Consider the following 22,107-nt stretch of genomic DNA (forward strand, 5'->3'; position numbering starts at 1 on the left):
AGGATCCTCCAATCTAACAGGAAACATACATAAAACAACTCATAAATAAGAGAAGTACATGCTCAAATATTAGGGTATGTACATTTACGTACAAAAGTGTGACAAGACGCAGTGAGCACAAAAATGCTAAGGTGGAGTAAAAGTGCTGAGAGGATGTATCTTGGGCGAATAAAAAACTTTACCAGGAATGGGCTTCTAGAGGAGAAGGGATTTCAGAAGAGCTTTGAGGATTGGGAAAGTTGTGGTCTGGCGGATTTGAAAAGGGAGGGAGTTCCAGGCAGGGGAAAGAGCATAAGCCAGGAGTCCAAGGGGAGAGAGCTGAGAAAGAGGAAAAGAGATGTGAGCTTTGAAGGAAGGCGAGCTGGGGTATCATGGGAACAAGGAGAGAGCTAATGAAGTGCCTTGAAATCAATCTCGGGAAGCAGCGTGGTCTAGTGGATAGCGCACATGGGTCTGGGAGTCAGAAGGTCATGGGTTCTAATCCTCTCTGCTGTACGGCCTTAGGCAAGTCACTTAACTTCTCTGGGACTCAGTTTCCTCTTCTGTAAAATGGGATTAAGACTGTGAATCCAAAGTGGAACAAGAATTGTGTCCAACCTAATTATCTTGTATCTACCCCAGGGCTTAGAACAGTACCTGGTACATAGTATATACTTAATAAATACCATAATTCTTATTAATTTTTAAGAACCTGGGTTCTAATCCCAGTTCCGCCGCTTGACTGTTGTGTGACCTTGGGCAAGTGACTTCACTTCTCTGTGCCTCAATTACCTCATCTGTAAAGTGGGGATTAAGTCTTAGAGTCCCATGGGGGAAATGGATTGTGTCCAACCTGATTACCTTGTTTCTTCCCCAGTGCTTAGAACAATGCCTGGCATCATAAGGACTTAACGAACACCATTAAAAAAAAAGAGTTTCTCTCTGATGTGATACATGCAAATCGTCTTTAAAATGATCACCTAAGCAAGCAGAATGAGGAAGAGAGTGGGAAGGCTAGCGCCTGGGAGGCCAGTGAAGAGGCTGATATAACAGTAAAACAGGGATACAATAGTAATGATAATAATAATTGTGCTATTTGTAAGAATTTACTATATGCTAAGTGCTGGGGTAAGTACAAGATAATCAGTTGGACACAGTCCCCGTCCCACATGAGGCTCACAGATTACATCCCCATTTTACAGATGAGGGAACTGACATTCAGAGAAGTTAAGTGACTTGCCCAGAATCACACAACAGATATGTGGCAGATTAGAACCCACATCCTCTGACTTCCAGACGCGTGCTCTCTCCACTAGGCCACAAGCACCTAGTCCAGAGTGGGGGCCATCTGGATGGAGAAGGAGGAAGGGATGTAGGAAATGTTGAGGAGGAAAGATGATCAGTTGAAAGAGAGCAAAGACCCAAGGGTAATGCCAAGTTAGCAAGCCCTGGAAGCAATGAAAACAGTATTGTTGCCAACTGTACTGGAGACATTAGGTTGAAGAGAGGATCTGGGAAGGAAGAAGAGGAGTTCCGTTTTCAAGTTAAGCGTTAGTAGCAATGAATACATTTATTTTGAGCAACCACCGGGTACAACATACTCTGCTAAGCACTTGGGAAGTAGAAGACAAAAGAGAGATATAGAACAGAGGTCCGAGGAACAGCCAGAGTTAGAGGGTGAAGGATAGAAGAGGATCCAGAAAAAGAGACTGAGAAAAAATAGCCAGAGAAGGAGGAGAAAAACCAGGTGTGAATTATGATGGTATTTTTAAGGGTTTATTATGTTCCAAGCATTGTACTAAGCACTTGGGGAGATACGAGATAATCAGGTCAGAGAAACGGTCCCTCTTCCTCATGGATTCTCACAAATTGGAAGAAAGGACATATATTGAATCCCCCATTTTACAATTGAGGAAACTGAGGCCAAGAGAAGTGAAATGACTTGCCCAAGTTCACACAGAAGGCAAGTGGCAGAGTCGGGATTAATATTTGGGTGCTTTGACTCTCAGGCCAGTGGTTTGACTGGTGAAACCAAGATTAGGTAGCATTTCCCAGAGGAGAGAGTAGTCCAACGTGTTAAAGGCAGCTGAGAGGAGAAGGAAGATTAGTAGGGAGCAGAGCCCAATTAATTTGGTAAGGAAGAGGTCATTAGTGACCTTAGAGAGAACAGTCACCATAGAGCACGGGGGTGGAAACTAGGCTGTAAAGCTGGTAAAGAAGTGGGGGACTCCGGATGGGGGGTGGAGGGGCCTTATCTTTTGGATTTCTCTCTGTCTCTTTCTCTATCACTTTAATATTTGGAGGGATTGTGGGCTGGATTGACATACTTTGTCTCCCCTGCTGAATCCCAGTTGCCTTTGCATATCCTCAGCATTGGTTACCTGAGGTTCTGTTAACATTGCCAAATGATTCCTACTATACAGGGAAGAGTACCACAGCCATATGATCACAAATGTCAAATCAGTGGATCCCAGTGAGATCTCATTATTTAACCTCTCCGCTTGCTGATAAAATCAGGGTAAAAGGCTCACTTCCTGTGCCACAATCTGTACAGGGCATTTTCAGATCTCTAGAAAAAAAGGAGCTGCTAAATGAAGAAGGACCTCTTCAGCACATTTCAGAACTGGAGCCTCATTGTTGTTATTTCTACTTTTGGATGTTAAAAATGAGATCTGAGAATTATATGTAAATGTCTAACTTCCCCATTAGGGTGGAAATACCTTGTCGACAGGGAATGTGTCTCATGCTTCTTTTGGGCTTTTCCATGGGTTTAGGACATGCACTCTACTGCACAATAAATACCATTATTACTTATGACTACCTCCACCTCCAACAAGCAATGTCAGTTGGTGAAAGAGAAACCGGGGTCCTGTCTCCCGGGCCTTTATACAGTTATAATTGAACTTCCTCCACTTTCAAGCAGACTTTGGAACTGAACTAGAAAATGCCATGGTGAAAACGCACTGGGAGTACAGAAGCCCAGTGCCCCAGCAAAAGATGTCAGGTTTCTGTGCCCTCTGAAACATGGCTGGGAGCTGGAAACGCCTTAACAACATGCTGCATGCAAGAGGTGTACTTACGTTTCTCGGTGGACTGGCCCGTGGGAAAAAGCGTTAAGGGCCTTTCACTGCAAGATGGTGGCTTTGAGTCACTGCTTCTCTTCCGAGACAAATGCAGGAGCGCGTTTGTCTGTGGCATCTCGGGCACGGTGTTAAATATCTATAAATGAACAGATAACAAGCAGGTCACACACACTTCCATAAACATGGGAGAAAATTCAGAGCCACTTGGAACATCTAAGAAGTCACCAAGTTATCCAGAGAGCTGGAAAAGAGCTCAAGCACCCTTTCCCTGACCTCCAAGCAGGACCATACAAATTATTTAAGACAGGCCTCAAGGGCGTGGGATCCCACATTCTCTCTCGACAGCTGGTTCCGGTGCTTAGCAACTGGTCACAGATTGTCTATATTTCTCCTGCTGCAATTCAAGTTCATCTGATTTTTATTTTCAGGGAAGGTGAAGAATAACTGATCATCTTTTCTGTAATCACCCTTAAAAAAATCTTAAAGAAATCTAGCAAGCATATCACATATCACCCTGCCATCCTGCCTTCTTGCTCAACATTCCAAATTCCTTGAACCGTTCCTCTGTGAGTTCTATTTTCCATCTCTGGACTCCCTCCAATTTCTCCAAGACTTTCTTAAAACACTGAGCTCAAAATGGAGATATCTTTCAAATAAGAGCCTCACCTGCCACCTTGTTCCTGTCATCAAGAAGTCTTTCTAGAGCTGTGGATGAAGCTGAGGACATGATTCCTCATTTCCTTTACTCCCTCTCCCTTGTGAATCACCCTTGCTTTTGGAATTGTACCCCCTCAGCACTCTAGTGCATATCCACAATTTATTTATATAAATGTCTGTCCCCCCTCTAGTCTGTAAGCTCCTTGTGGGCAGGGAATATGTCTACCAACTTTGTTATATTGTGCTCTCTTAAGCACTCAGTACAGAGCTCTACATACAGTAAGCAGTCAAATGTGATTATTTTCTTTTTTTTTCCAATTAGACTCTCAGTGCTCTCAGGGAATTAGCATGTGGCTATGAAATCAAAATGTACAATCAAGAGGTTTTGGTGTGTTTTTTATTTTTTTTTTAAAGAATGAAATTGTTCAGAAACCCAATCATTTCAGCCAGAGCAGCTGCTTTCCAAAGGTTGGCAGGTCCTCAGATTCCAGTGATGCCCGCCAGCTTGTGAAGTTTATTGAAACTTTCAAACAGCTGTCTGCAAAAGAGTTATCATATTTTTCCTAAGGGGAATGGAATTTTCAACTGGATGAACTGAAGCAGTTACCCCCACCCCCCTTTTCATGGTTTCTACCTAAAAAAGGACTTAAAAATCTCTGTGCTTAAATGGAATTACTGCTTCCCTCTAGCTTAGTTTTTTAGTTCCTGACTAGTTTATATGCATTATGTGCCCCATAATCTAATTCCTGGTGAGAAGTAGGATGGCACAGTGGATAGAGCACAGACCTGTTAATTAGAAGGTCAGGGGTTCTAAACCTGGCTCTGCCACTTGTCTGCTGGGTGACCTTGTGTAAGTCACTTCACTTCTCCGTGCCTCAGTTACCTCATCTGTAAAATGGGGGTTGAGACTGTGAACCCCATATGGAACAGGGACCGTGTCTGATCCAATTTGCTTGTATCCTCCCCAGCGCTTAGTACAGCGTCTGGTACATAGTGAGCTTTTAACACTTACCACAATTATTATCATCATCATTATTATTACTATTATTATTAACTCTTGGACCCTTCATACGAAAGGGAGGCAACTGAGCAGCAGGTCAAAGCCATGGACGAGGGAGTGGTCCCACCTGACATTATTTGGGTGATGCAGGAAGGTGTTCAGTCCTTTTGGGAGGTGTCTCCCATCCCCTCAGTCCGTCTTCCCTGCTGCCTCCTGCACTCCAGAACCCAGGTGGACAGTTGTAGCAGAGGGAAGTGGTGCCCCATTCCAAGGTTTTGTGGGGGGCAAGGGGTTGAGGCTGTGTCTCTGGTACCAGCCCTGATGAGACGGTTGGCCATGGCAGGTTGCCAGATGAGGGGACACAGACTGGGACGGAGAAGCTCCCAAGCACGAGGTGAAAAATTGATTTGACTGATCAACCTAAACCAATAGTATTTATTGAGAGCTTACTGTGTGGAGAGCACTGTACTAAGCGCCGGGGAGAGTATAACAGAGTTGCTAGACATGATCCCAGTCCACAACAAGCTTTCACACACACTGTTGTCTCCTGGCAGAGTTCTCTCCAGAGATTTCCCAGCCTATTCATTTTGGTGTGAGATCAGCATGTAGTCTCTCTGCCTTACCATAAATAGCTGGCGTTGATCGACAGCCTCCTTGTCATTCATTCATTCAATGGGATTTATTGAGCATTTACTCTGTACAAAGCACTGAACTAAACACTTGGGGGAGTACAATATAACAATGAACAGATACATTCCCTGCCCACAATGAGTTTACAGTCTAGAAACGAGAACTAGGTTTGGCCTAGGATACAGAAACCAAAGGAAAACTGTCGGAATTTCTGGGCAATCTGCAAACCCCAGAAACAGCAAGCTGAGCTTCCATTTTCACTGTCAGAGGAATCTGGGTGGGACCGGGATTTTGTCCCATATGATGCCCTTTCATCTACCCCAGTGCTTAATATATAAAGAGAGCACTTGATAAATACCTTAAAAGAACCCAATAAGAGCATGAGACTAAGGGTCAGGAAACCTGATTTCTAATCCCACCTCTGCTGCTGGGTGATCTTGAGCAAGTCAGTTAACCTCTCTGTGCCTCAGTTCCCTCATCTGTAAAATGGTGAGATGATACCTGCTCTACAAAACTCCTAGCTTGCAAGTGCCAAATGGGACCAGAATGATATATCTGGTTATACTGTTTCTGCTCCAGAGCTTAGAACATAGAAGGGACTTAAATACATAACAAATATCCATAAATCAAGATTGCACCATATGGTTTCATGGGACAATTTACTGTGATATACCAAGTTATACCAATTTACTGTGATATACTAAGTGTGGCTATCTCATTTTAAAAAAGAAACTTGATGGAATAAGCATCCTCAGGTAATAAGTTTACATTAAGCAAATGTGGATGGAAAAATCAAATATAGGGACATTAAAGATGAAAGTAACTAACTTCACATGCTTGCCTTTAATCAACAGTGTTCTCAGTGACACCTGTCCTTCCTGGTTATTGAAGGCACAACTCCAAGAGATCTTCCCTAAGCCCTCCTTTCTCTTCTCCCACTCCCTTCTGCATTGCCCTGAGTTGCTCCCACCTCCTAGTCCCACGGCACTTATGTTCATATCTGTAGTTTATTTCCTTATATTAATGTCTATCTCCCCCTCTAGACTGTAAACGTGTTGTGGGCAGGTAATGTGTCAGTTCATTGTGTATTATACTCTCCCAAGAGCTTAGGACAGTGCTCTGCACACAGTAGGCACTCAATAAATACAGTTGATTGACTGGTTCCAACAGAGTGTATGGGTTGAGCAGAAGCACCAGAGGCTCAATTGCATTAAAAGAAGTTTCTCAGTGGGCCAAGGAGGAAATGGAGGCCAGTGCCAGGGACAACAATTTCCAATGCAACTTAAGAACTGGGAGAAAAATGCTTTCATTCTTTCACCACAGAGCAGTTTGCATGCACTCTCTCCTACTTCCTTAGTGAGAGGATCCTCGTCCCTGCAGACCCAGGAGTCCTCTCCAATAACACATGGCTAGTTCCCGGCAACATGGCGGGGTCATGAGGTTTAGCCTGGATTTTGACACTGACTGGCTCCATGACCTTGGATCGGTCCCTGACTCATCCCAACTCTCTGTTTGCTCTTCTGGGAAAACAGGCCTAGAAGAGCTTAGTGCCTGCGAGCAGAGTGCACATTAATTCCTCTCCCCCGCAAAAAAAAAAAAACCCAGGCTAGCAGCTGACAAGGTGTTTGGTATAGAATCTCTACAGAATGTCCATACTTCCTCTCTCTCTCTCAAGCATAAATGCCCATGGCACATGTGGAGGACACAAGTTGAGATGGGCCAGAGCTGAGAGGTTCTAGACTGCCTAGAGATCAAGAAGAAGGTCGTAGGAGGTCATGGGAAACCCGAACTGCAGAATTTTATCAGCTATCTGGTGGCGGCGGCAGCAAGTTATGTTGTCAGTAGTTGAATTGGGTGAGCCAGTTTCCTCCACCTCCCAGAACTCCCACTGTACTCTCTCCCACCCTGCTAATTGCTATGCTGCCAAGAGGAAGATCTGCTACATTGCCAAGAGGAAGACAGAGTGGAGAGGTCGGGAGAGGGATGGGAATCAGTAGACATGGTGGGTTTGGGGAGAAATATCCCAGGAATAAAAGTTTGCAAACAATGAGTGCCCTAGAGCCCACTGCTTTGACAGTGAAAAAAACGGGGCACAGGTTGCCTTTTCAGCGTAGCAAAGATGATGGTGATTGGCTACCAGAAGCTCCTGAGCAGCTTCTGCAAGAGTTTCTGGATAATCAAACAGTTTGGCCTAGTGGAAAGGGCATGGGCTTGGGAGTCAGAGAACCTGGATTCTAATCTTCACTCCGCCACCCGTCTCCTGAGTGACTTTGGACAAGAAACTTAACTTCTTTGTGCTTCAGTTTCCTCAACTGTAAAATGGGATTCAATACCCATTCTCCCTCTTACGTAGACCATGAACCCCATGTGGGACAGGAGCTACTATTGACCTGATAAACTTGTATTTACCCCAGCACTTTGAACAGTGTTTGACACATAGTAAGTGTAAATACAATAAAAACAAATCAATATCCAGCTCCAAAAAGCCCAGGGAAAGATCAGTTGGGAGCCATGGAAAGACCAATCACTCACACTCTGCTCCTTCACCATACCCTCCTTTGCTAGCTCTCTCTCTCTATCCTTACTGTCTCTCCAAATCATAAATGTGGGAAGGGCATTTTATTATTCTCTTACTCTTTTTGAGTGGAGTTTTAATGTAAACTTGATTCTCACTGAGGTCCGGGGTGGGGGGAAGGGGACTTTTTAATATGACTGCCTTATTGAACTATTCTTTAAACCGCTGTAAAATGCACATTAAATATGCCCTGGGGTATTTGCTGAAGACATGTTATTGAGTCCATCCTCTCATTTTCGATGTATTTTAAGATGCTGGGATTTTCCACCCTAGTACCCAGGCAAATGTTTATCAGAATACTTGTGAACTTAGCAACCATATGCCGAGTTTCGAGGACAAACGGTGGTGTGACCCAAAAATGGTACTGCTTTATGTTCTTGTGAAAGTGAATGCATATCTTACAAGCACATGTGTATGGATAACATTTTGTATGTAACACAAATCTATTCCTAAATGCTCCACACTTCCTTTTTTTCCAAGTTCAAAGACACTGTGTATCATGAGGGAACATAGTAAAAAACCAGCTTTAACTGCCTGCCAAACTAGAGAGAAGGCATCAATAACTAGGCCACATAGCTCCCAGTGAAAAAGGTCACAAATCAGTAATAGTTTTGACATCTCTGGATTCATATCAATCATTATTTATTGCACACTTTCTGCAGAGCAAGGCACTAAACACTTGAGTGAGTACAATATAACAGTTGGTAGACACTGTTCCTCTTCACCTCCACAAACTAATTCTCTTCCCCTCTTCAAAACTCTACTTAGAGCTCACCTCCTCCAAGAGGCCTTCCCAGACTGAGCTTCCCCTTTTCCCTCTGCTCTCTCTGCTCCCCCTCTACACCCCCCTTCACCTCCCCTCAGCTAAGCCTTCTTTTCCCCCTTTTCCTCTGCTCCTCCCCCTCTCCCTTCCCCTGCCCTCAGCACTGTGCTCATTCACTCAATTGTATATATTTTCATTACCCTATTTATTTTGTTAATGAGATGTACATCCCCTTGATTCTATTGATTGCTATTGTTTTTGTCTGTCTGTCTGTCTCCCCCCATTAGACTCTAAGCCCATCAATGGGCAGGGACTGTCTGTATCTGTTGCCGATTTGTACATTCCAAGCGCTTTGTACAGTGCTCTGCACATAGTAAGCGCTCAATAAATACTATTGAATGAATGAATGAATGACATGCTCCCTGCCCATAATGAGCTTAAAATCCACATCGGCGGTATCAAGAAAAGAGATGATGCATCAAGAGAATGGTGAAAATTGTGTCGGAGACACAGACACAAGGACCAAAGTCACCTAAGTTTATAATTTTCCATCTGGTGCCCCACTGCTGCATAAGAGCAAGAGGGTTGTGATATGTCTTCCAGACCAATAAGCGTTGCTTGAGCCATTTGTCCAAAATACCAGGTTAAAATAAATGATAGTAGCAAAAGTATTTATCAAGCGCTTACTGTATGCAGAGCACTGCACTCAGCATTGGGAAAAAATATGCAGGTGGGAATTACACATGGTTCCTGTCTCTCTGGAGGCTTACAATGTAGTTATTATTAAGGTCCTTAGGGATTTGGAGGTTTCAGGCCCTCAGTTAACATGTTGAGAAATTGGCCACAGTCTGTCTGGGCTCCTGGCAGCCATGAGGAGAGAGAAAAATGTGAGTCTTTTAGATAGAGAAGGCTTTTGAAGGAGAGTGACTTTTATATGAGATACATAATTAATATCAGTATAATGACAACATCCTCCGAGCCATGTGAAACTAAGGCTGAGTAGTGAATTAAAATGGGACACCTATGTGAAAGTGAACATCTAAAGATATAACAAAACAGTTGTGAACAACATGATCCAAGAGTGAACGGCTAGAGACCACCAGGGCAGAAATACTAGTCTTTTTGATTGGAAGTCTCATAAACAGAGAGAGGCATTGTAAGGAACACTAGTCAAAGCAGTATAGAGGTACATTCATGGGTATGCAATGCAGAATAGAGTACTGGCCACTCTCCAGTCTTTTCAGACACACACACGTTCGTGTGTGCACATAGGACTAAGCCATCTGAGGTGCCATCTTCAAAACTGAAGGGTAACTATACCCATATATAGACACTGCTACTAATCACTGGGTAAGCACTGCATGCTAAAATCCCCTGAATAAAAGTTTCTGATCCCAATTAGTATTTGGGAAGGGTGTCCATAAAAGGGCCTGGAAATCTAAACAGGATTTTATGTACGGATCTATTTGGGGAAGCTTCAAGTTCCTGCACCCACCAAAAAAAAAAAACCAAACAAAAAACCCCACAGTTTCACATGTAAAAAGATTTAAAAACCTTTTACTGATGTCGGAGAGCATCAAAGGAGTCTCACGATTGGGCCCTGGAGGAGAACAAATTGAAAAGAAATCTATAAAGTCGTTCTCATGGGATGTAATGCTTCTCGGGTGCTCTCTTAAAAAAAATAAACCTAATGTCACAGTGACCACAACGTGCTTTACAGCGTCATCTACCTGCAAGGGGTGGGCACTGGGCAATTTTAGCCAGGCAAACTCAGAACTGGTGACTCAGGTCCCAGGAAAGAATCTTAAAGCTACAAAGTAAAAAATGCACCACTAGTGGCTAACTATAACATAATCATGAGCATCATTTACTTTCTGCCTGACAACAATCCTATTACCAGAAGAGTCACTCCAAGTTCCAAGGGAAATGTAACACAATTGCCAAACATCTGTCATTTGCCAGGAACTGTTCAAATCAACTGCTTTTTATTAGGGTATATATATCCAGTAGCAGGCCAAAAAAAAGAGAAAAACCTAGTGTATTTCAACAGCAGAATAGGTGCAATAAACTTTATATACCTGGCAACTTACCAACATCTGTCAAAAGACTTCAGCTAAATCAAATCAGCTCAAATTAACACAAATGTAGTGCAGAGAAATATCATCCTAAGGAGGTTTGGGATTTGGCTTGAACAATGAATGTTAAACCGGTTTTTCTATTGTTGTTATCTTCACCCCAGAAAATTATTTGCTATAAAGTTTGGGGTTTGGTCATAAGGATCAAGTCACTAATTTGTTTAGAGGTCCTCAACTTAGTGGCACAAAACTACTTTAATCTTCACGGCGTTAATGGCTCAAAGGTTATCAGTGTCTACTCCTTTAAGCTGAGTACGCTTAGTTCTGCCAGAACACGTGTTTTCACTATGTGTTTTGGATAAAACATGGTGATAGATTTAGGGGATATTTCCTCAGCCCCAAAGCACTTATGTATTTGTCCCTGAACTCTCCCATTCTCCCTTTGTGCAATTTATTTTAAGTTCAATCTTTTCCTCTAATACTGTAAGCTCCTTGCGGGCAAGGATCATGTCAACCAACTCTGTTATATTGTGTTCTCCCAAGTGCTTAATTCAGTGCCCTGTATATTGTAAGCACTCAATAAATACCACTGATTGAATGTGCATGTGTCTAGCTACATGCAATGAGTACCTCGATGTGAGTTTTCCTTAATGCAGGGCACTGCAAGAATGCAGCCCTCTTGCAATTGCATGTTGAATTCCTATTGACAGACAGGATTAGTAAACCATATGTCCTTTTGTGAAAGCTCGATAGCCACTTTTAAATCAATTCTGGCAAAAGCATGTCCGTGTATACACATACAGCCCTCAACTGATTTAAGCAAGGAAGTAATTTTATGACAAATAAGTCATAGTTGCGACAGATCATCTGTGTCCTTCCCGACACTATTCTGCACTTGAGCTTGCGATGCAAAGGAGATTAAATAACTGCTTGGACTGAAATTTTGAATTCTCCCAACACTGTGAAAGCAAGCAAAAGGGACTTTTCGAAATGGCTCCTCTTTCCCCATCTCTAACTTGCCTATACCCTTGGAAAGCTATTAAAAAAAAATCCCCTTGCCTGAGAGGAAACCAAGGGTATCGTTGAATTGGGCAGAGGTTCTGATCATGGCAGGGTTGTAAATGTTCTACTTTAAGAAGCAGAAAAAAGTAGTTAGCAATAATTCTTTTTCCTGTCTTGCAAATTGGCCTAAATAGATTTCAAGAGAGTGAAAAAAGCTGGGGGACTTCTCTCTCCTCCCTGTGGCCCTGCTACAACTGCAAATCAGAACCTGTTTGCTTGAAGTATCTAATTCAGTTGGCAGCATGGTGATGTACCGAATCCTTGCATCCTAGTTTTGGAAGATATCCTAAACGATCAAATGGGTCAGGACCCCGGCTTCAAGGCTTGTGATTCCCTGAAGTGCCAATGTCTGGTGGAAATACCAGACATTCATTCATTCATTTATTGAGCACTTATGGTGTGCAAAGCACTGTACTGAGTGCTTGATCCACCCTCAGTAGCCTATTCCAGTGTTTTCAAACCCTAAGAGTCAAGATGCTCTTCCTTATTCCAATCCAAAATATTTCCTGCTTTAATGTAAACGCACTTACTCTTACTCAGTTTACTGAGGAATTAACATTCAACATCCTCTCCAAAGAAACCATTCAAATACTTGAAGACCACTTTGAGTCACTCCTTAGCCTTTTCTTCTCATAGAGAAACAATCCCAATTCATCATCAATTGTATTTATCGAGTGCTTACTGTGTGCAGAGCATTGTACTAAACACTTGGAAGAGTACAATACAACAGTGTTGGTAGACTCATTCCTTGCCCACAACAAATTCCTTTAACCTTTCCTCACTGGGCCTAACCCTTGAACATTCTCTGGGCACTCTGTTTCTCTACATCCTCTTCAAAAAAACAGAACCTGAAGGAAATGTCAGAGGCTCTCAAAGATGGTCATTATTTACAATTTTAATAATAATAATAACTTATTATTATTCTGGCACTTGTTAAGCACTTACTATATGCCAAGCACTGTTCTTAGTGCTGGGATAAATACAAGTCAATCAGGTTGGACACAGTCCCCAACCCACAGGGGGCTCACACTCTTAATCCCCATTTTATAGATGCGGTAGCTGAGGCTCAGAGAGATTAAGTGACTTGCCCGAGGTCACACAGCAGACAAGTGGCAGAACCGGAGTTAGAACCCAGGTCCTTCTGACTCCCAAGCCTGTCTATCCACTAAGTCGAAAGATCAGACTGTGAGAATTGTAAGAGTACCTCCCTGTTCTCCACTACTGACAAAATCCTAGTCAGAATCCTTCTGGGCCAAATACTGAATAATATTGTTAACCATTTCCTCTGAGAAGAGCAACATGGTTTCAGACCACAACATAGTACAGCTTCCATGTGCTGAGCAGCAAGTTAGATATGAAGACAGTCATTCAGGAATGGTTACATGGGGATAACTGTGCCTCAAGAAGAATGCAGGGAACTGTGAACTGTTTTAGAGACTCTGGAAAGTGTTTTGGACTAATGACGAGTCTAAATAAAACCAAGGTGGTGCATCAACCTGCAGCAGGGAAGTCTCACACTTAACGCTAAGCTTTAATCGGCAACACAGAACTGACAGCCACCAGTGGAAGTTACTGTTCAATATCATAATGATAAACAAGGAAGTAAAAAACTGAAGAAGGACAGCATATTGTTCTGTCAGATATGAGGGCATTGGGTTTCAGACCAAACTCAAATTCTAGAGTTTAGTGTTGTCCAACCTAAGAAATTACGAGAATGGGACTCACCACAAACTCCAGATCCGGCTCTTTAGAATGCTTCCATCAGCCTCACCAAGAGGTTCTACGTAACTCAAGTGGGAAGATGTGACCACAAACATCTAAATCCATCTACTAACATCAAAACTCTTTCCACATCAATAAAACGTCACTGTTGGAATATGTGAGGAGATAGATGACAACGAGATACCCAAACAACTGTTGTACGGGGAGCTGAAATGGCGCTTCAAAATGCAAGGAGTAGAAAGGGAATATATTAAAATAGTAGTACGTGACAATCTTGGACAACTGTGGCATCACAGCTAAAATGTGAGAGATAACAATGACAGATAAAACAGATTAAAGTAGAGAAGTCAAGAATGGAACAGAAGTTTCAAGAAGACCATAAGGCACAGTGGAAAAAACCAAAGCAGTGCCAGGAAATGCAAAGAGCAAACATGTCAAGGTGTGGTTGGTATTATCCACTGGCCTTTTCAACAACTTTTGCACCCATATATCAACTTTACTGTCTGTGGCATCACCTTTGAATACGCAGGATGAAGGCGTGGGTTGGGGAAAGGGGTGTATATCCCTACCAACCCGCACTCAGAAAACTATACAATCAAAAGTTTTAATCAGTAACATGGAACCTAAGCCGTCCCTAAAGTCTACTACTTGGAAAATTCCCTGTCTAATAATGCCCAAGTAGACGAAGAGGTAGAAAACAGAATCAAAAGGGCAGTATGGCTTTAGGTAGGCTGTTAAACAGAGCCAGGTAATGCCTGGACCTCAGGCTTCATACTTATCTGGTGGGCTATGAAATGACTGTGGAGTTCAACTTTCAGAGAGCACTGAAACTACTATGCATTTGGGAGAGTAAACTGTGGCAGAGTAGTACTCTATAACAGAATAGTACCGTGTGACTTGAGCAATGTTGGTATTTGTTAAGCACTTACTATGTGCCGAGCACTGTTCTAAGCGCTGGGGTAGACACAGGGGAATCAGGATGTCCCACGTGGGGCTCACAGTCTTAATCCCCATTTTACAGATGAGGTAACTGAGGCACACAGAAGTTAAGTGACTTGCCCACAGTCACACAGCTGACAAGTGGCAGAGCTGGGATTCGAACTCATGACCTCTGACTCCAAAGCCCGTGCTCTTTCCACTGAGCCACGCTGCTTCTCTGAGTAGTACAGTACAAAGTAGTGCAGCATGACAGGAGTGAAAAGTAATAATAATGTCGGTATTTGTTAAGCACTTAGTATGTGCAGAGCACTGTTCTAAGCGCTGGGGTAGACACAGGGGAATCAGGTTGTCCCACGTGGGGCTCACAGTCTTAATCCCCATTTTACAGATGAGGTAACTGAGGCACAGAGAAGTGAAGTGACTTGCCCACAGTCGCACAGCTGACAAGTGGCAGAGCTGGGATTCGAACCCATGACCTCTGGCTCCAAAGCCCGGGCTCTTTCCACTGAGCCACGCTGCTTCTCTACGACAAAGTAGTACAGTATGACTAAAGTAGTACAGTTTGACAGTAGTACAGTATGACAATATTCATTCATTCAATTGTATTTATTGAGCGCCTACTATATGCAAGGCACTTTACTAAGCGCTTGGGAGAGTACAATATCACAACAGACACATTCCCTGCCCACAACGAGCTCACAGTCCAGAGGATAGTGCGGTATGGCAGATTAGTACAGTACGCGGCAGAGTAGTACAGTATGGCAAAGTGTATACGGCTAAATTCTATGGCTTTGACCTATTCTTGATCACACATCCTGCACCTGGAGCAGTTTCCCCATTATCATCAGTATTTACTGAATCCTTTACTGTGTCCTAAGCAAAGCAGCATGGCATAGTGGAGACAGCAGAGCCCTGGCAGCCAGAAGGTCATGGGTTCTAATCCTGATTCTGCCACTTGTCTGCTGTGTGACGCTGGGCAAGTCCCTTCACTTCTCGGTGCCTCAGTTACTTCATTTGCAAAATGGGGATTTAAAACTCGTTCCTACCTAGACCTTGAGCCCCTTATGGGACCTGATGATCTCATAGCTACCCAGGCGCTTATTACAGTGCTTGGCTTTGAGTAAGCACTTAGATACCTAGACTAATAACTGTAGTATTTATTAAGTGCTCATTATGTCAAGCACTGCACAGAGTTCCAGAGAAGACACGAGACAACCAGGTCCCGCAATGGGATTCAGTATCTGTTCTCCCTCTTAGACTGTGGATCCCATCGCGGGATTCACAGTCTAGGTAAGAGGGAGAACAGGTACCGAATGCCCATTTTATAGATGAGGAAACTGAGGTACAGAACGGTTAAGCGACGTGCCCAGGGTCACACAGCAGGCATACAGCAGAGACAGGATTAGAACTCAGGTTCCCCGACACCCAGTCCCATGCTCTTTCCACTAGGCCAGACCGCTTCAGGCTTCTTCCCTACCAACTTTGGCGGTATCTGCAAACCTGACCCATATCTTGACCTCTCCTCAGATTTCCAATTAGCCTATCTTATCCCTTTGGTCCAAAAGGTACGAGGTCAGGCTCAATTGGGTTGGATATACGCAGAGGTGTTGGCTGGCCACGTGAGAGGAAATCTGTTGCTAAGTCTCAGAGTTCAGTTTCCATGGCCTTCTCCCATCTTCCCCATCTCCTCCTGAGATCTTTATTCCACAGGCTTGTGCCAATCCTCTCGCTCCTACTTCCCAGGCCCTGTCTGGGGAGATGAATGACAGCGCTTCCCTGCTGCCATGCCACGTGTCGCATGAGGTTGGTGTGCTCGGCTAGCCTGGCCAAGTGCGGGTCTGTGCGTGTAGAATTTGCTGAGCCTTCAATGAAAGGAAATGCGTGTGGGTTCGCTGGAAAAGGAGAGGCTCAGCAAGGGATTTGTACTGATCCTCAGGCACTGTCTGTCTGGAGCTGTGTGTGGATGTTCCAGAGGCTGCAAATAAAGTGGATCGTCTTCATTTAAAAGTCTACAGGCTGGATGTCTTGCGTTAATCCTTGATAAACAGGACTCAGTAAGAGAGCCTGTGGAATTGTGTACTTTGGCTAGTTAGAACATAAGGCTTTTGAAAAAAAAAACAACACTGTAGAAAGATGCTGGATGGGTATAAAGAACAGTGACATTTCTGGCTAACTAGTATGCTTCTGTAGCAAAATGTCAATCGGTGAGGTAAAGCTGCATTTCTAATTATAGACTATTGTGGGTTGATCCTCTAGAGACAGATACAAGGTATGGGCCTGAATTTCAAACTCATCAGCTTGCAGCATTGGGCCCCTACTGATATATGCATTCTCAGTTCGAGACCATGAGAAGAAAGTGAAATCTCGCAAAAAAGTGAACTAAATCACAAACTACCAGTTTCTCTGCTCATTTTTGCAGACATTAACAGGTTGGGCATTCTTGAGACTAAGTTTCCTTCTATGGGTCAAGCTCAGCCTGAAGGACCAAATACATACATAAATTCATTGATTTATTTTATATTAATATTTTATATTAATTGATATGTAGTGCTGGTAGAGAGAATACATCAATATGTAAGTGCAGCCGGTGGCCGAATAAGATCGAGGTGGGATTCTAATAGGGCTTTGACTTTGGGGAGAAGGATGATCTGTTGATTTGGGAGGGAGTTCCAGGACAGGAGACCAGCCGGAGCAAGAGTACTGAGGTGGGAGGGTTGAGAGTGAGGTACAGGTAGGAGGTGAGCTTGGGAGATACAAACAGAGTGAGCCGGAGAGTAGCATTGAAGTTGATCCTGAGTTACTGCTTGATTAGGAGTGAAATGAGAAAGCCTTGGAGGGTTTCGAGAGGAGAGGAGGAGCTATGATTACATTCAGTTGCTACTGAATTTTGCCTCCAGCTAAATGGATAAAGCAAAAGCACCAGTGGCCAGAGAGAAAGGTCAGGAGCGGGGAGGTAAAAATACCTTCCTCTCAACTGACGACCCATCTAGGTTCCTTGAGGGGGGGCAGGCTGGGGAAGCAAAATCGATGAATGGGGGCTTTTGATCCTCCCAGTGCAAAGGTAGTGGAGCTGCTCACCTCTGGAAGTTCCACCACCTCATCCCGGCTCAGATTTCCACATTGAGACATTTCCCCAAAGTTTACCAGCCCACTTAACTGTCACCAACCCCTCCCTGCCATGGCTAATTTGGCATCTACGTTACTCAGGAGCTAATCCACTTCCAAGGCATGAGCAAGATGACTTCTTATTCCTAGTGGAATCTGGCCCAGTTACAAAAGCATAAATCACCCAATGTTTAATTGGTAGTTTCTTAATCTAAGAGAAACTGATGGACAGCATGCCTGTTCTTCGGTATTGCACATGACTGCACTTTTTTCCACCTCTGGGGAAGAGAATTATGCCCTTCTGTGGGAGGCTCTTGGGAACTCATTTGCTTGGATCCACGCCAGCGCTTAGTACAGTGTTTTGCACATAGTAAGTGCTTAACAAATACCATAATAATTATTATTATAATTACTATTAACTCCACTGGCAACTTCATCTTGGTCAAAGTGAGCTTCGGGAGACAAACTACTTTTTAACCCCTTTATCTGAAGGGAAAAGAGAGCTTCCAAAATAAATTACTAGGCTTGGTTCTGCTGGCACTCCATGAGGTAGCTATGTTGCCACAGCAACCCTACAGAGTAAGCTCATTGCCTTCTGGACCACTCAAATTTGAGGTAAGCTACCGTTAGGCATTATTGGTGCAGGTGCTTGTGCCTGGTCTCGTCTTGACATCATGTGGAACGAACCAGCACTTTAGGCTGGGCACTAAAGGAAACACATCGATTTTCATTCTCAGATCCCGGGCATTTTTCTTTTTAGTGGAGGAGAAGCTAATTTCTGACTTTCAGGAGAAGATGAATCACCAACAGACCTGTGAGAGATTGAAACCTAAGCCAATTCCACCCGAAATTAATTTTCTAACGGAAATGAAGTCACACGGACGTTCCGGTTACCTTGTCGTGGTTTTCGATCAGGATCTCAATCACAATATTCTGGAACTTGATATCCATGATGGCTGCCACCGTTTCTTCTTGTGGTCGTAGCAGTGTGGGGCCAAACACCACACCCAAGTTGGCCACGGTCATTAAATTCTGCTTATGGTTATTAGCAACGCTGGGAGGAAAGAAAAAGAAAAATACCGATGAAAACAATAACATCCGGGAGGGAAACTCCCCCTCTCTGCCTTCCCCAATCTTGATTGGCATGAGGATGAAAGCCGGGTTTGCATTAGGACACTTGAACGGCAACCCAGTGCCTAGCCTTTGTATGCGGAATATGATTTTGGCCTCCGTGAGATTAAAGGGTGGGATCTCCATTGTTCCATCTGATTTCAATCATTAAGACTTTAAATTTGTCCCCAAAATATAACTCTGGACTTTTGGACAGTTTTCCTTCCTTCTCCGCAAGAACATGTGACTACTCCTGGAGATTGTTTTTTCTGGAGTTTACGTTCCTGGATTTCATATACATGACTCCCTTCACCTAAGATCGACAGCATTTTGGCCACTGCAAAATGCAAATGCAGCTGATGGAATTTTGGGGGGAAACACACAAAATACATATTCAAGTATACTGAGAATAAATTAAAAAATGCTACAGTGGGTGATTATTATGGGAAAGTTGAAGGTTTAGAAACAAGAGTCAGGAAATACATAATTTTAGGTTCCCACAGCACATAAGCTCCACCACACTGCACACATGGTTTAAATTAAGCTATACATGTAACTGCATAAACAGTAATAAAAGTGAACTACTGTAAATACATATGGTGTGGTGGCATTAATATCACCACATATCTTCGAAGTTTGACACATTCACATTCAGAGTCAGCAGGATCGTACTCTGAGGGATACACATTTTCTGGATAGATGGCCCTTGTTTCTGTCACCCAAAACAGCTACATAAACATTCATCTGGATCCCAAACTGTGCATCCGGCGAAGGGTCTATAAAACTCTCAATTGTTCATGTGCTGGCATTGCCTGTTAAATGTATAAACACCCTATTCGGCCAACAAAGGAAGGTTCTGAGCTCAAGTCATTTGGTATCGAGTTGGGAAAATACCAAAGATTGCCCCAAAGGCCCTGCAGAGATGGAAGAAGGAGGCCTTTCATTACGACAGTACTTTACAATCTTAAATCGGGGAAATCTGAGAAGAACAGCAGGCACTCTGCCCACTTGCTTGGCACCCAGAATTATCTTTACCAGGCATTTGTCCCAGGGTTATAAATCCCCTTTAGCGAAGCATTTCGCCACCCGGTAAAGCTTAGTGCCATCTGCAAATCTGAAGAGCTCATTGTGCACTCCCTTTTCCAGATCATTTATGAAAACGTTAAATGAAACCAGACCTAGCATCAATCCCTGGGGCACCCCACTATTTACACTTTTCCAGGAAGTGGAGTAGCTTCCGTATGAAGAGAGATTGAAAAGATTAGGGCTCCTCAGTCTGGAAAGACCAAGGCTGACAGAGGATATGTTGAAGGGCAAACACAGAATTGTTGTTACCCAAACTACCAGAAGTCATACTGGAAAAAAACATTAACAGATTGGAAAAGAGTGTCCATAAAAGCTTGGCGTTTAGGTTCATATTGGTTATTAGAGGGAAAAGTTTGGGCTATCAGAGGTACCTCCCTAACTGTGGGTTGGAGGTCATAGAGGGCAACTTAGCCCATTGCTCCTCAACTTTCTTTTGGCCCGTTATAGGTGGGTCTACCAGCTTGGATGATCCATTGGCCTGATTTAGTAAGGTGTTTCTTAAAGTCTCATAAAGGCACAGGCGGCAGGTGTGCTTGCCTTGCTTTTCTTAGTTGGGATGGGGTGTTGAGAAAATACCAAAGGACCTCAGGAAGTTAGAATACACCCAGTCAAGTTCTAGATTTTGATTTATGTCTAGTTGCTCTTACTTGCTTAGCACTTGAGTGTATAGTCACTGAAGTTGGGGATACACTGCTAGACATATCATTTGGGCTCTAACCTATTTTGTTTCTTCGTCTTTTCTTCCTTCCAAAAAATCTCATCTTCTACAGGTATAGATTTCTGCCTTGTCCTCTGTAATTACCCTCTATGCTTAGAACATTATTTAGCATACAAAACGTCCTTGAGAAAGGCTGACTAGCATATAGATGATCAAAAATTCAAAATATTTGTATCTATGTAATGTATGGGTCTATGATTTTTGTGGATTTTAAATAAGGACCTCAGTAAATCAGAGGCGCATTCTAAAATCTGCTTGTTACGTGTGCAAAATCATACGGATGGTACTACGTCAGCACAAGTCGGTGAAGGTTCTCTCATACAAAAAAAATATAGTGGAGCCTCTAGGTTTTGGATATTAGTGATTTTAGCTATGCGGGTTTCGATCTTCACCATAGTCTATGCCAAAATGCCAAAATTTTGCTTCTGTTATCAAAATATGCCAATTTGTTCAAAAACCAGAAGCCCTCTGAAACAGGTAGAGTCATGGGTATTTTCAACCTCAGAGCCAAATCCTTGACATTTCTAAAAAAAAAAAAATGATAAAACCACACTTACTTGATTGTCAGAAACCCCAATAAATCAAGGACCAGAGAAGAGTCCTCCTAGAAGTGAATGCAATAGCAGCAGTTCATGGAGCTAATCCATCAGTGGTATTTATTGAATGCTTACTATGTGAGAGCATTGTACTAAGTGTTTGGGAGAGTACATTACCACAGAGTTGGTAGACAGTTCCTTGCTCCAATGAGCTTTCAGTTTAGAGGACTGTTCCAAGTGCTATGAAGAGTACAATCCAATAAAATTGGTAAAAATGGACCCTGGCCTCAAGCAACTTAGAAGCTAATAAGGGAGATGGATGCTAAAATTCATTACAGATCGGGGAAGTGGCAGAGAATAAGGATACTGTTGCCAGCATGGTAGAGTGGATAGAGCATGGGCCTGGGAGTCAGAGGACCTGGGTTTAGGGTTTTGGGTTTAGGGGATCAGGGATTAGAACCCAGGTCCTCTGACTCCCAGGACTGTGCTCTATCCATTGGACCTCACTGCTCCTCTTACCTTATCCTTACCCTACTACTATTAGCCATCGTTCAACGAACCATTTCTTTCCATTTTCTCCTCCTTACTTTTCCCATTTTATCTCATTTGTGCATGTGAAACTTTATAGTGATGGACAGGGCCATCAATCTCCACCTTTCTTCCCTCTGCTTCTCATCACCTCAAATTACTCAATCCTGCGATTTTTCCCAGATGCCAAAAGTGATACAGTATCTTTCTCCCAGATGGTACTGAGAGGCTTCTTTGTCTATCGATTGTTGAGGAATGGATTTCTATCCATTTTTGGTATCTACTGAGCGCTTACTGCATGCGGAGCACTATATTAAGCACTTGGGAGAGCACAATACAATCAAGTATTTGTATTGATGATGGTATCAAGATGGTAGCTTCCCCTTTAGCAATGGTTAGTTTCAATGAACGATACTCTGATTTTCTTACACAGCTGACCAAAGACATTTGTTTTAAAGATATAGTAACAAGAGTTCAGCAACTTTGAAAACAAATGAAGTTACCCAACATAATTAATTTCACTTAATGATCCTTTGTAT

General features: G+C 43.1%; 1 protein-coding gene across 3 annotated transcripts in view; it reads right to left on the reverse strand.

Annotated features, from left to right (window-relative positions):
• ARHGAP26 (Rho GTPase activating protein 26) overlaps positions 1 to 22,107 on the reverse strand; it is a 472,294-nt gene that overhangs the window by 96,796 nt on the left and 353,391 nt on the right. For all 3 annotated transcript variants that reach the window (XM_029050709.2, XM_029050708.1, XM_029050712.1), the window contains exons 18-19: positions 18,485 to 18,644; positions 3,060 to 3,198 (exon numbers count right to left, since the gene is read on the reverse strand). In XM_029050709.2, the coding sequence (XP_028906542.1) occupies positions 3,060 to 3,198; positions 18,485 to 18,644 (299 nt within the window). The remainder of the gene's footprint in view (positions 1 to 3,059; positions 3,199 to 18,484; positions 18,645 to 22,107) is intronic.

This window comes from Ornithorhynchus anatinus, chromosome X1, assembly GCF_004115215.2.
Source record: "Ornithorhynchus anatinus isolate Pmale09 chromosome X1, mOrnAna1.pri.v4, whole genome shotgun sequence".
Taxonomy (NCBI): Eukaryota; Metazoa; Chordata; class Mammalia; order Monotremata; family Ornithorhynchidae; genus Ornithorhynchus; species Ornithorhynchus anatinus.